The 13584-nt window shown below is 45.9% G+C and overlaps 1 protein-coding gene across 3 annotated transcripts in view; it reads left to right on the forward strand.

Moving 5' to 3' along the window:
- The first annotated feature begins 1178 nt into the window (after positions 1-1178).
- Positions 1179-13584, forward strand: part of kcnab1b (potassium voltage-gated channel subfamily A regulatory beta subunit 1b) — a 29160-nt gene continuing 16754 nt past the window's right edge. The window contains exons 1-2 of one of the 3 annotated variants that reach the window (XM_062482393.1): positions 5948-6371; positions 7286-7852. In XM_062482393.1, coding sequence (XP_062338377.1) covers positions 7638-7852 — 215 coding nt within the window. In that variant the 5' untranslated portion in view covers positions 5948-6371; positions 7286-7637. Of the gene's footprint in view, positions 1493-5947; positions 6372-7285; positions 7853-13584 lie in introns of those variants that run through there. The other 2 variants (XM_062482394.1, XM_062482392.1) reach the window with 2 other exon arrangements.

Raw genomic sequence — 13584 nt, forward strand, 5'->3', positions numbered from 1 at the left:
TTGATGAAATTGATGATAACTTTAATGGAGGTATGGAAAAAAAAGCATTTATCTGTCATGAGAACATGCAAATGTGTATGATTTTACACGGCTGCTGCTGCCTTTGATCTAAAACTAGATGGCAGTATTTGACTATCAAGAGGACGACAAACCGACGTTTCTATAGCCACTGAGATGGTTTGTGTGACCCTGCCGTATGTGATAAGTGAATCACCTCTGGCATTACTAACAAAGCCTACTTTTAAATCTGGTTCACATAAATGTTTTATGAAATAAATAGATGAAAAAACACATTTCTACATGACTTGTTGCATGCTTTCTATTGTACAATAGAGGGAAATGCGAACGAATGGATTGAGAACTGAATGACAATGCCTTGCTCACTTGTAAATGAAAAAAAAATGGCCAAAACAGCTTAGCTCTCCGGGTTTTACACTATGTCCTCGAGAAGAAGCGCCCTGCTCCTGCCTGTGTTACCCTCTCTTCTCCTACCCTGTCTCCTAAAATGTTTGCACGTGTCAGAGGTAGGGTTTGGTGCTGGGGATTGCACTGTGACTCAGCTTCAGATTGAGTATACAGTCTGAAATATCTGCAGCCTTTGTTTAGCTTACTTTATAGACGAGCAGGCGCTCTACTCTGGTGCCACCAGAATATCTGAGAGGCCTAAACAAAAGCTGTCTTTGTTATCTAATTTATCAATCATCTATGAATAAAGTTGACATCACAGGTATGGCACAGAGAGGACGTCTGTTCTAGGTTTTATCAGCTTTGATACTGCAGACAATAGCCTGCTGTCACTGTTTGTGTGTGTGTGTGTGTGTGTGTGTGTGTGTGTGTGTGTGTGTGTGTGTGTGTGTGTGTGTGTGTGTGTGTGTGTGTGTGTGTGTGTGTGTGTGTGTGTGTGTGTGTGTGTGTGTGTGTGTTTGTTTGTGTGTGTGTGTGTGTGCGTTTGACATTCTCTGCAGCCTAAATATCTCTGACTAAAATTGTCTTAGTAGGACAGTGGTAAGCCGGGAGCTTTCCATCACAAAAGCACAGATAACCTCCTGAATCCTACCACCCTAAATGAACTCAGCATTCCAACACTGAGTGGCAGTCCACAGTATTCAGCTGTGCCAGACAATATTTAGCTCTGGCCAAACAAGAGACAGGGTGAATAAACACGTCTGTTTTAGAAGATTTACTGAATGCATATATCACCCAACAATTCTCTGAACCTTTGCTGTTGAAATTATCTAGAGATGTATCTGAAGGCTGCATGCAGTGAGATCCCCGTACCCAGACTGAGAGGTGGGCAGAGGTTAGACAGAGTCCCCAGCTCATTATACCATCGGCAGGGAACAGGGCCCAGAGTGCGCCCCACCACAAGCTGCCTCCCTGGGGCTATACCAGCCAGCAAGGCCCTGGAGCGGAATCGCCTGGAGCACTTTCTCCATGTCTACGGCCAGCCTTTCCAGGGATGCATTCAGGCCAGCAACAGCATGGTCTACAGGTAGAGATTACAGGGTGTAATAAAGGGCAAGTGCATAATTAATGTGTGTTGATGTGATTAATACAATTAACCTACTGGACCAAATCTTTATTGCGCTAAACAGTACTCAGCCTTTATCAAATGATTGGAAGGGGATGACATTTTAATAAATACAGTAAGTGATGATTGTTGAATAATTGTTCTTGTTACTGAGTGATGATCTCGACAGCAAAACTGGATTTTGCACTTGTTAGGAACGTGGAGAGAGAGAATTAAAGAAAGAAAAGTGATTGGTTTTGTTGTTTACCTGTCTTACATAATCAGATCATTTGCCAGGCCACCACTGAGATGACAGTGGCACACTATAGAGACAAAACCACATTTATCTGCATGGGTGACAGCTCAATCAGTGTAATTGTTAGTTGGGTATTGACGGTCCGCGATGGCGAGGATTACTTTTCCTGAAATGTAAACAAACTCAGTGGAGGGATGTCAACACGTCTTGAGCAGATCATTTATTAACCCCGGGAATTAATGATTAAATTTTAGGTGGACTCAGCAGGTGTCGTGTTAAATACTTAATGTCATCCTGACGCTCGTCATCAGGAGGAGTCTTCGGAAGGGAGGCCGCGGGTGGTTCTGCTAGCACCCACAGCGGGCGTGTTTGATCTGAAGGGCAGAGGAGGAGCCATACACTTACAGCTCTCCGTCTTGCCACAGCGGAACCCCGTTATAAGTAGCCTAAAACTGAATGGCTGCGTCGCAGGACGTAAGCAAAGCTTACAGCGAGGCATTCCCCAAACATTGGTATCCTTTAACGTGTGGCGCCCGGGTGATGGAGTGGAACATAGCTGTCATTTGCAGCAGTATTTCACAGTTTACTAGACGTTTGACACAGAGATTTTTTTGAGGTGTGGAAGCCGTTCTCAAGACCTAAAGAGCTGATTCATATCAGCTCATATCTGTTTCTGTTGGCCTCTAAGAACCAATGTTACCCTCACTTCTAAGAAGGTCTGTTTGTATGTAAAGGTCAGGAAGTCCCTAGTCTACCAATAGCGTGGGTCAATAATGTGTGTGCGCGTGTGTTTATACCTAGGTAGGATGGTCTCTACCAGGTATACCATTAAGAGTAAATCTCCCATTTCCCCACCTGTGGTCATCATCAATTCTCCTTATCACCCTTGTGACCAGTACTTCGGCAGTCGGCTTTGTTGATAGCCTATGCTAACTCACTGTTGAATTATACATTAGCAACATATCAGAGCTGGCTAATGCCAACCCATTACCTTTTATGTAGTGGTGCCTTTTATGTTTACGACCATTTTATCTATGTTATCATCCTTTGTAATGGCGGTATATATTCAGTTACAGAACAAACACTCATAAAAAAGTAAATCTTAACAACACGATCTGTGTCTTCCTTGTACAATGACACTAAGCTTTAAACAACAAAAGAATACCTGGCTGTTTTGTGTGTGACTGTATTGTACACAATAATATTCTTCTCCAGCAAGTCACTCTGAGGAGAGGCCACGCTACTACATTTTCTTCTGTCATATAAAAGTCTGATTATAATGTGTTTCTAGCTGGCTGTTTTTTTTCTGTGGGTGATGCTGCTGGCCAGCCCAGGCATTTCATCAACAGGGATTCTAGGGCAGGTCTTCTGGCACCCTGGGCATAATGAGTGTAACTGGTGTAACCCTGTAGATATATGTCACCTTACGGATAGCTCCTAGCTCTCTAATCCAATACACCACAGACTTTACTAGGACAAGGGCAGGGAATGGAAGGGATGTTGAAGCAGGCTTTGGGGCATGAGGACTGTCAGGAAGTTGTGAAAATAATAATGGTAGATGGCAACAGGGGTGGTGATGATAAGGATGATGATGATTACGGCTGATGAGGTTGACAGCGATGTCCTGCCAGCAAGTGAAAATGTTAATGGTAGATGATCGCCGACATTGCGGACCGTTAAGGGTCGATGATGAAGCAGACGACGACGTATTCTCTGGCGCTCTCTATAGGACAGCGTTCCCGGACCCCTGCCTGTGTGGGACTCCTGCACTCTCATCAGTATGGCACACACATGCTTCAAACCTGTTGTGGCGTTCGTACTGTTCCACCGTGCTCAATACGTCAGGCCATTATGTCTACGTGGAGTCACAGCTATTCTGTAAGGGCTCATTCAACACACTGTCCCAGCTCTGTGGTATGGAGCCACGCCTTGCATTATAATGACACATGCTCCCTGGCTAATCCTCTGCATACTGTGTTATTATGGACTGGCGCAGGCACGCGAGAGCCGTACTAAATGGTGATTTCATAGGGAGGAGGAGAGAGGGATGGAGAGGGTGGAGGGGAAGGAGGAAGAGCAGGGGAGAGAGTTGTAGAAGGGGGAAATAGGGAGAGAGACGGGGAGAGAGAGAGGGAGAAAGAGAGAGTGTTGGAGACTCGAGGCAGACTATTGCGGCAGTGATGTCATATGTGTCCCCTTTGGCATGCAGTATTGTCGGCTCATAGAGAAGTACTGTCAATGCACAGATAACACATTTAGAGAGAGGCACATTTACATCTGTTGAACGTTTTGTATGCAAATGACACACACAGCATACCAGGATAAACCATTGTCAAATATTGTCAGATGTCAGTGCCTTCCTGAAAGATCACTGATTTGTAATAGGGCCACAGATACAAAGACAAACAGGAGTAGTTTATCAGTCCTGTTTGAACTGAAACTGATCAAGGCTGTGTTTCCCTTGGGTTGGGAACAGGCCTGTGCATTTTTACAGATTCAGGCACTTTTACAGTTAAAAGTAACTTTACCCTTCACTCTGTCTCTCTTTAAACACCAAACAGAACATGCCGTAACAATCCATCAGCCTGGATTGCGTAAGTCTGACTCAGTCTGCCTCATTCACAGACACAGATTCACTCATTAATAGATCTTTAGTGGAGCGACAAGGTACACTACTCAGCCTGGAGGTACAGAAGTCCAGCCCGCTGGGGATTCTGTCCCAGGACGTGACAGTTCTGGCTGACACATTTGACTGACACACTTTTAACTGGGTTCGACGTGGCGGAAAACCAACCCTCCAGGCAAAGAGCAAGGCATATGCTGTCGCCAGCAAAGCCTCCTGTTTCATCCGGCTCCTACTGGACTAAGGTGGGACCCTGGCGAACCTGTCTGTGGCGCAGGCCGTGGGACATCTGGAGGCACACTGGACGTAGCATGTCACAGACACAGTATTGTTACCATTGTTTTGTAATGTAATATGCGTATGTACATCCGTGTCCTGTCACACAGAAGTTGATTTCCATTTTTTTTTCTTGGAATATTACAACAAGGAAAAAGTGAACATAATAATGACTTCCTTCAGAAGGTCATTACCGTTAAACAGTAGACAACCTGTTACTTACGTGGACCAAATTAAGTGTCAGTACATTGGCAGAGCAGATAAAGGACTCATTCCTCATCTGACAGGCAGATCATTCGAGCTTAGGCGGTCATTCACATAACCACCCACCCATAGCCAGCTCCAAGTTTTCAGAAGAGAGGGTGAGGTGTAGGACCCTGTCTAATACTACAACTGCTGCTGTTGTACCGGATGTACACACAAGGATATAAATATGACTAGCTTAGCCCCAGGCTTCTCTGGCGTTCAATGAACCGTGAAAGCCTACACGATGTCACATCGCTGTCATTCTGAGGGGGAGGACAGAGGAACGCGGCTCTGCTGCCCCCTCACAACCCTGGTTGGACGAGTTTAGGGTTCCTTTCACCACACGATTACCACTCACTCTGGTCACTGTGGGCACTCTGGTCACCCTGGTCACTGTGGGCACTCTGGTCACCCTGGTCACTGTGGGCACTCTGGTCACCCTGGTCACTGTGGGCACTCTGGGCACTCTGGTCACTCTGCACATAGGTCAGCTGGCTTGCCGTTTGCAAATCCTTGTACACTGTGTAAATCTAAACAAGCTGTAAACAGACCATCGGGAACACGAATAAAACTGTTGTTTTGTTTAATGTGAATGTGACTTGGTAAATTGAAGATAAATGGAGTGCGTTTGTAATGTCCGTGTCTCACGCCCAGGGTTCTGTAATGATCCATATGATCATTGCTCGCTCCCAAGTGCACACAGCTTTTTTATTCAATCAGACCAGACTCTTGCTCTCTGTTTCGCTGTTTCTCTGTTTCAAAGACAAACTCTCTCCCTCCCTCTCCCTCTCCCTCTCTCTCTCTCTCTCTCTCTCTCTCTCTCTCTCTCTCTCTCTCTCTCTCTCTCTCTCTCTCTCTCTCTCTCTTCTCTCTCTCTCTCTCTCTCTCTCTCTCTCTCTCTCTCTCTCTCTCTCTCTCTCTCTCTTTCGGAAAATGCTTCAGTTATTTCAACCAGCGCAAGTGACTTGTATGTAGCCTCTCTCTCTCTCTCTCTCTCTCTCTCTCTCTCTCTCTCTCTCTCTCTCTCTCTCTCTCTCTCTCTCTCTCCCTCTCACACTAACGCTCTCGCTCACCACGCGTTCCTCCTCGCTCCCACTCTCTTTGTGCTCCTGTCCTCTCTTTCTCGGAGCGAGGGATCATGCATCCTTTTTCTCCCTCAGCCTCCTCTCCGCCTGTCCGTTGTCATTTCAGGGTCTCTTTATCAAGCGAGTCGTTGTTGCCGTGGTTCCCTATAGAGCTGCTTACCAGAGGCTGTCCTGCTCCACACTGTCTGAAGGACTAGTAGAGGGAAAACAGCTGTCTGCAAAACTGCTGGTTCTGCTGGAAAGAAGATCACAATGGGGCTCCAGGTCTCTGCATAGACCTACTTGTCACCTCTTTTACATTTCAGGACACAATCATTTATCTCTGTGCCCTCATTGCTTCTCTTGACTTCAGGCGGGGTGGATATCTTGCTGTTGGTAAGATTGCATTGCAATGTCAGCGTGCGTGGGGTGTGTGTGCATGTGTGGGTCAATGAGTCAGAGGTTTGGATGTGTGTGTGTGTGCGTGAGAGAGAGATAGTGTGAAATTACTGTGCAATTGTGCATTGCATTTAAGAGTGTGTGTTTCTCTCTGAGCATTCAGCGCTCATGCCAGAGTGTGTCTTTAGGTCTGTATCTGTGTGTCAACGTGTTTTAGCGTGTGTGTGCTGCTATGTGTGTGGTGCAGTATCCCTATTCTTGTTCCAGGAGGGCTTGGCATCTGTTAGACACACACACACATACACCTCCAAGTCTGCTGGTATCAATGGAAGTAGTGGGATTCTTTGATGAAACTGAATCAGTGAGAAAGAGAGAGAGAGAGGAGAGAGAGAGAGAGGAGAGAGAGAGAGAGAGAGAGAGAGAGAGAGAGAGAGAGAGAGAGAGAGAGAGAGAGAGAGAGAGAGAGAGAGGGAGAGATTGAAGGGGAGAGTGGAAGAAAGAGAGATTTCTTATGGTCACTGTAATGCCTGTAAACTCCCAGGACAGCAGGCAATTATTATCAGTCTCGCACATCATCGTCACATAAACACACACAGTAACACATGAACACACAAACACACGAATACACAAACATGCTCTCTTCAGACACACAATCCTCTCTCTGTCTCTCATGCAAATACAAAAACACACTCTCACACCATTCAGACAAATATACTATCCCTCTTCATTTTGTTCACAAACACTCACACATCCAAACCAAACACACATTCCCTCCCTCTCACACGCACACACATTTGTTTCCTACCCCCTCCGCTCCATGTGGAGAGACTGGGAGGGCACTCTGAGCTAACCATTATGGACCTCCTGTCAACCCACGCCTCAGTCTGCCTCTCTCACACTCCCTCACTCAGGTGGAATTGAAGGAGCACCCGACTACAGCAGCTGACACTGTCTCACACTAACTCCACACTGTCTGAACCACCGTTGGACATTCATCACCTGTCTCTACTACAGCCTAAACGACGAGGCCCGAGGGCATCCGACAGTGGATGTGCTCTCCTGTCTCTGACTGTCCCGGGACTGAAGCGAGCGGTGGAGAGGACTGTCTCATTCTCGCAAGACCACTTCACCACAACTCCTCCTTCAACAGGTCTGACGACAGCTGAAGCTTGAGGCAGAGGAGGCGAACGAGCTCTCGGCACCCCCGGACTTACACAGACTCACCCGCAGACGTCTGCACACTGACTCCAGCAGCGGGCCATCATGCAGGTGTCCTTCGCATGCACGGACCACGGGCTGAAGGCGCCCCGGAATGGCGAGCACAGCAAGCAGAACGCCACCAGCCCCAACACGACCAGCCAGGCGCGGGCACGCTTCCGCACCGTGGCTCTGATCGCCCGCAGCCTGGGTTCCTTCACCCAACGCTACCACCACAACCTGAAGGAGTCCACCGCCAAACTCACCGGCATGAAGTACCGGTATGTAACCAACATGGTCAGGCTTCACGTTGCAAGGAACCTACTGTACATATATGTCCATTTAAACAGATGAAACATGTCACAATGTAATTTCTAAACACATTTATTATCACAAATTATATTTAAAACAATTATTGGAAATATATTGCAATACAGAAATATTTTAATACATTACTTGAATGTCGGTAACTCAGATATTAGAATGTGTAGAATGAAACTCTAAGATGATTGATTCACTATAAAAAGAAGTATACTTATTTTCATACACAGTACTTGATATGACAACATATAATACAAATCCAACAAAGGATGCAATAGTGTACATATTGGATGCATGGATATCAGAATTATCAATGAGGTAAAACCAATTCATTTCAAACTGTAAGATTTCATGTGTGTGGCCTGAGAGCCAGCTTATCCCTTTATTCAAAATGCATCAATCCCGTTAAACGCTGCTAGTTCTTAATGAGCTGCAGTACATGGTGTATTCCAGGGTTGTAGTTTATCAGATTGCACAGGACTGTGGAACCTTCTGGGGGTTCCTGTGTGACCCAGCCTCCATCATGGTCTGTGGAGCTCTCTGCATGTCGTTGGTCTGCGGCTATTTATTCTTCCAGTGACCACCCAGAGTGCTGAGGTCTAATGAAGGAGTTCAACAGTAGCCACTGCATGCATGAGTCACTGTGGCACTGATAGGGCTATAGCCATACATCTATAATCATCCACAAAGGCCAACCATGCTTGTAGAGATGAGTGGACTCGCAACCCAAATGTGCTGACTGAAACACAAGCTCGAACCTCTCTGGTCAGTGGTTGACATCATCCCCATGTTGTGTGCCGTAGCAGAGAAACAGAGAGAGAGAGAGAGAGAGAGAGAGAGAGAGAGAGAGAGAGAGAGAGAGAGAGAGAGAGACAGAGAGAGGGGGGGGGGTGGAGAGAGAGAGAGAGAGAGAGAGAGAGAGAGAGAGAGAGAGAGAGAGAGGGGGGGGGGGAGAGAGAGGGGGGGAGAGGGGGTGGAGAGAGAGAGAGAGAGAGAGAGAGGGGAGAGAGAGGGGAGAGAGAGAGAGAGAGAGAGAGAGAGAGAGAGAGAGAGAGAGAGAGAGAGAGAGAGAGAGAGAGAGAGAGAGGAGGGGGTGGAGAGAGAGTTGGAAATGAACAGAAGGCCATGAGGAGGATATGGAGAGATGGCAAAAAGAGAATGATGAAGAGAGAGAGGGGTAGGGGCCGAGGGATGGCTTGCAAAATGGAAGCAACTGTGGGAATGTGAGCGGAGTGTGTTGTGAAATGTTTCAACAATCTGCTTGTTCTGGAATCTTCTTCAGTTTCCATAACAACATTGTAATGGTCCATCTCAGTTCATCTGTTCGCCATAGGAAGCCATCTGAGCTGGTTTTAACTGGTATAATCCAAACATGTACTGTGGACAAAAGGTATGATTTAGCTGAGGAAGCTGCTGGGTCCGAATGTCCTGTGGGTCTAGACTCTGGTGCCATCCAGTCCATAGACTTCCTGACAGTGTCAGTGCCTGTGTGTTTACTGTAAGCTTAGCTCTCATCCATCATCCCCAGATTGTGTTTAAGGGAATTAAAGTCAAGCCCTATCAAAACCTCTCTAAATCTTCACTGTAAATATGACAAGGCAGAGAGTCCCCAACTCTCTCTGTACTTTCTGCAGATGCTGTAGAGGGTTATTTCTGTGTTTCTCACATTGTGGCTCTCATTCTGCCAGCCACCCCCACCCCTCTGTCTGTCTGTCTCCCTGCAAGTCCCTCCCAGCTGTTTTCATTACATGAACCTCACATGTCTTCAGAAATATAAGATGAGATAGAATCTCTTTCTCTGGAAAGTAAAAAGAGATGACTCTACAGCCAAATCTGAGTTTTAAAATATTACATTATTATTCATATCCATTATTCTTTGGAGTCCTTGTCCTTGTGCTTTATGAAATTATGTGTGGTGTGTGTGTGTGTGTGTGTGTGTGTGTGTGTGTGTGTGTGTGTGTGTGTGTGTTGCCCTGATAGTCTAGTCTGTCTACAATGTCTAAGTGAGTCAGCCTGTAAAGCAGAGTGTGAAAGTAATAAAACAGGCACTAGATCCACTCACAGTTGTCGTGGAGACATGAAATATGTTTATTTCAATTAGAAATTCTCAGGCTGTCACCATCAGTGACGGTCTCAGCTATATTCCTGTCTGCAGCTTCATAAACAAAGGAACCGCTACCACTACCCCATTATCATTTTCTCACCTAAAAATACTGAAACCATAATCATATAATTTGTGCACAATTACACATGGCTGTGTTATTATTCAGTTAGTGAGTTACCGAGACTCAGTATCATTTTCTGAGCATGGAACTCATACCCTTCAGGTCTTAAACTACACTTCCCACACTGCATCAGCAAGGTTGAATGCAGTTGTCTTGGCGATTTTCTTTGAGTTCCACTCCAGTGCTTTGTGCTGCACTGCAGATGTTACAATCCATTCTGCCATCTTGGACAGTGGCCTATCACTGAGCTGCAGTGTGCCTGTTTGTGTTCTGTATGTGTGTGCGCATATGAGGGTGTGTGCATGTGTGTGTATCTGTGTTCTTGTAAGTCCATAGTCTCTGTTTCTGTGACTGCATAATGTGTCAATAAATGGAGAAAAGTGAGAGAAACAGAGAGAGAGAGAGAGAGAGAGAGAGAGAGAGAGAGACTATGACAAACCAAGAGAGAGACAGAAATAAGGAGAGAGAGCGTGTGTAGAGTGTGTGAAAAACCGAGAGACCTAATCTTTCAACATGTTCATACACTTCTCCCCATTCGGATTCATTAAGACAGTCCCTTTTGACAAATAACCTAATTATTCAACAAACTTTCAGGGGTAACCGAGGAGTTAGTTCCTCCAGTCACGTCCCGCCCCAGAGCAACCCATTACATTATTGTCCTCTCATCGATGACCCTCAGAGCCCACTGGGTTTACATCCATAATGAAGACTCTCCCATTACGACAGCAGGCCTCCTCGACTAGGCTTTAGCCACTGGCTTTTATCAACTATTGAGTAATGACACCATACCCCCCCTCAGCTCAACCCACCCCCAAACCCTCTCTTTCTGTCTATTATGATGTCACCTGATCTCTCTCGCTGTAGTACTGTGACTATGAAAATGGTGCTCATTTGATGGTAATACTTTGGGTAAGCATTGTACAAGGCTTAAAGATTTGAGTGTAATTGCATCCAGGCCCCTTCCAAGAGAGTGTTTAGTCATAGATGAATGTCAAACAGAAGCCCACCTGGATGAGACTGTCTTCCCTACCATTAGATATTCTGCTTGCACAGGCTTTTCTGCCCTAGTAAGCTATGATTCATTCTACGCCAGGATGCCAGTGTGTGTTTGTGTGTGTGTTTGGTGTGTTAGTGTGTACTTGTGTGTGTGTGTTTGATGGGTTTGTGTGTGTGTGTGTGTGTGTGTGTGTGTGTGTGTGTGTGTGTGTGTGTGTGTGTGCATCCAGTACACTGATTTATTTTTTCTCTCCACTATTTCCATTACACATCAGAAGCTTCTCCCCCTCAATGAAATAGATCTCTTAGCATTCTCCACTCTCCACGTATGACCTAGACTGCTAAATGGCAGCACAGTGATGAATATATCTAATAAGAATGTTCTTCTACACTTCGGGGCGTCGGCAATGCAGAACTCAGCTCCAGCCTTGGCCCAAAACACAGACAAACCCAATAGCCCGCCCCTGCATCCCCAAAGCTACACACAGTGCAACAGCTCTCATAAACACAACCACAGTGTTCTCCAACCCGAAGCTTAACTCCAGTAATGCATGTTTTACTCCAGTTCTAGCAATCCCTCCTGCTATCTCATACATTACAATTCTACAGACCTAGACGGATGTGGCATCAGTACCTTTTTGAAAATCTAGGGAATGATTAACAAGGAAACGGATGCCATTTCCTTGTACATTTGACATGTCTCCCCATAGAAGAGACATCAGCTGTTGCTGGGAGCAGAGAGTAGCATCACATGGCCTCCTCACAGCTCCTTAGATCCTGGTTCAGGACACTCTGGGGCCACTGTCTCCGATTAATTGGGACTTTAAGTATGTAGAAAGCAGGAGGCACTTTGCTTCTTTCTTTCACTCTATCACACACACACACACACACACACAAACTAAGTCCTTTCGGGGATACAGCTGTCATTTCACATATTCTATTCCGTGTCATTTAGAATACTTTATTTGTGGAGACCGTTTGATCTGATCAGACTTGGTGTTGAGACTTTCTCTTCACTCTCACAGCTCTGTATTCTAATGTATGTACACTTTCCTCTGTTTCTCGTCTCTCTTTTCTCTTTCTATGTCTCTCTCTCTCGCTTTCTCTGTCTCTCTCTCTCCTCTCTCTCTCAACCTCACCATCTGTTTCGGTACTGTGCACTTATCGCTTGCTCTCAATCTCTCTCTCTTTCCCCTTCTCTCTCTCTTTCTCCTGGCCTGCCTCCTTTCCCTCACTTCGCTGGTCCTCGTCCTACAGTGAGCACAGTCAAGGGCAGGTTTGGAGGATTCTGGCTGCAGGCTTAGTCTCCCCCTGCATCTCTGCCTCAGCTTCTCTTTGGGAGTCCTAATCTCCACAGATTTCCTCCAAAGTACTCTCTCTCTTTCTCACTCAAAATGCATATAACTGCTCTATTCAAATTAACCCTCTCTTTTCCTGTCCTTCATAAATTGATAGGTGAGTGCCCAGTTTGAGAGGTTTCTGTTGGGACCAGTACCCAGCAATCATTCCTTCTACTGAAAGCTGGAAACAGTGGAAGGACTATGAATGATTGCTCTGAAGCTGAGACCACAGTCGTTAATAGTTTGGGCACAAGAACAGAAGTAGACAATGTTTGTCACTATAGTTTCAGTTCTGTGAGCATGAACTATATGTCTATCTGATTAGCTATTTCGCTTACTGAAGATAGTGGGGGATCCATGCTAAGAATAACTCAGAGACACGACAAGCGAGGAAGCTTACGAGTGGTGACAAGCTGGGGTGAGGGGGTGGCTTCAACTGACTCATTTGTCATTTCACTTTGAGGCTTCTTGGGCACGGCCCATGAAAGAGAAATAATGTTTACTACACCCCAGTTTACACACGGTCGTTTAGATTTTGAACATTTTTACATTTACAGTTGATTAATTTAACAGATGCTTTTATCCAAAACGACATACAAAGAGTGCATATAGTAAGTACAGATAAAGATCATCACAGATCGAAGGTTCTAACAGTGTTATCGGTGATTAGAGCCGAGGAAGCTCTGTGTACAGCCTTTTCCTGGACCTCCACCAGGACTAGATTGAGGTCCTGATCTTATGAAACCTTTTGTTAAGCCAGTTGGCCCTGGCAGTGATGCTGCATACAGCTTCTCTCCAGCCTCCATCACTTCAGACTCAGGGGCTCATGAACGCGAGACACCCTTCCTGAAATGGTCTGTAAGAGGTCCAGACACACACAGTCAAACAGAGGAGAGAAGAGGGGAGAAGAGGGGGGGACGGGTCAGTTGTGAGCTTGTTCTGGTAAGGAAGGAGGTTGGGGTTCATGGAAGGTCACTGATCACTGATACCAAAATTGATTAGATAGAAAGAGAGAGACAGATAGACACAGAGAGAGAGAGAGAGAGAGAGAGAGAGAGAGAGAGAGATGGACAATGAAATAGACTGACAGAGCCCCCCCCCATACACACACACACACTATTAGACATGTAA

The sequence above is a fragment of the Osmerus eperlanus genome, chromosome 16 (assembly GCF_963692335.1).
Source record: "Osmerus eperlanus chromosome 16, fOsmEpe2.1, whole genome shotgun sequence".
NCBI classification, from domain to species: Eukaryota; Metazoa; Chordata; class Actinopteri; order Osmeriformes; family Osmeridae; genus Osmerus; species Osmerus eperlanus.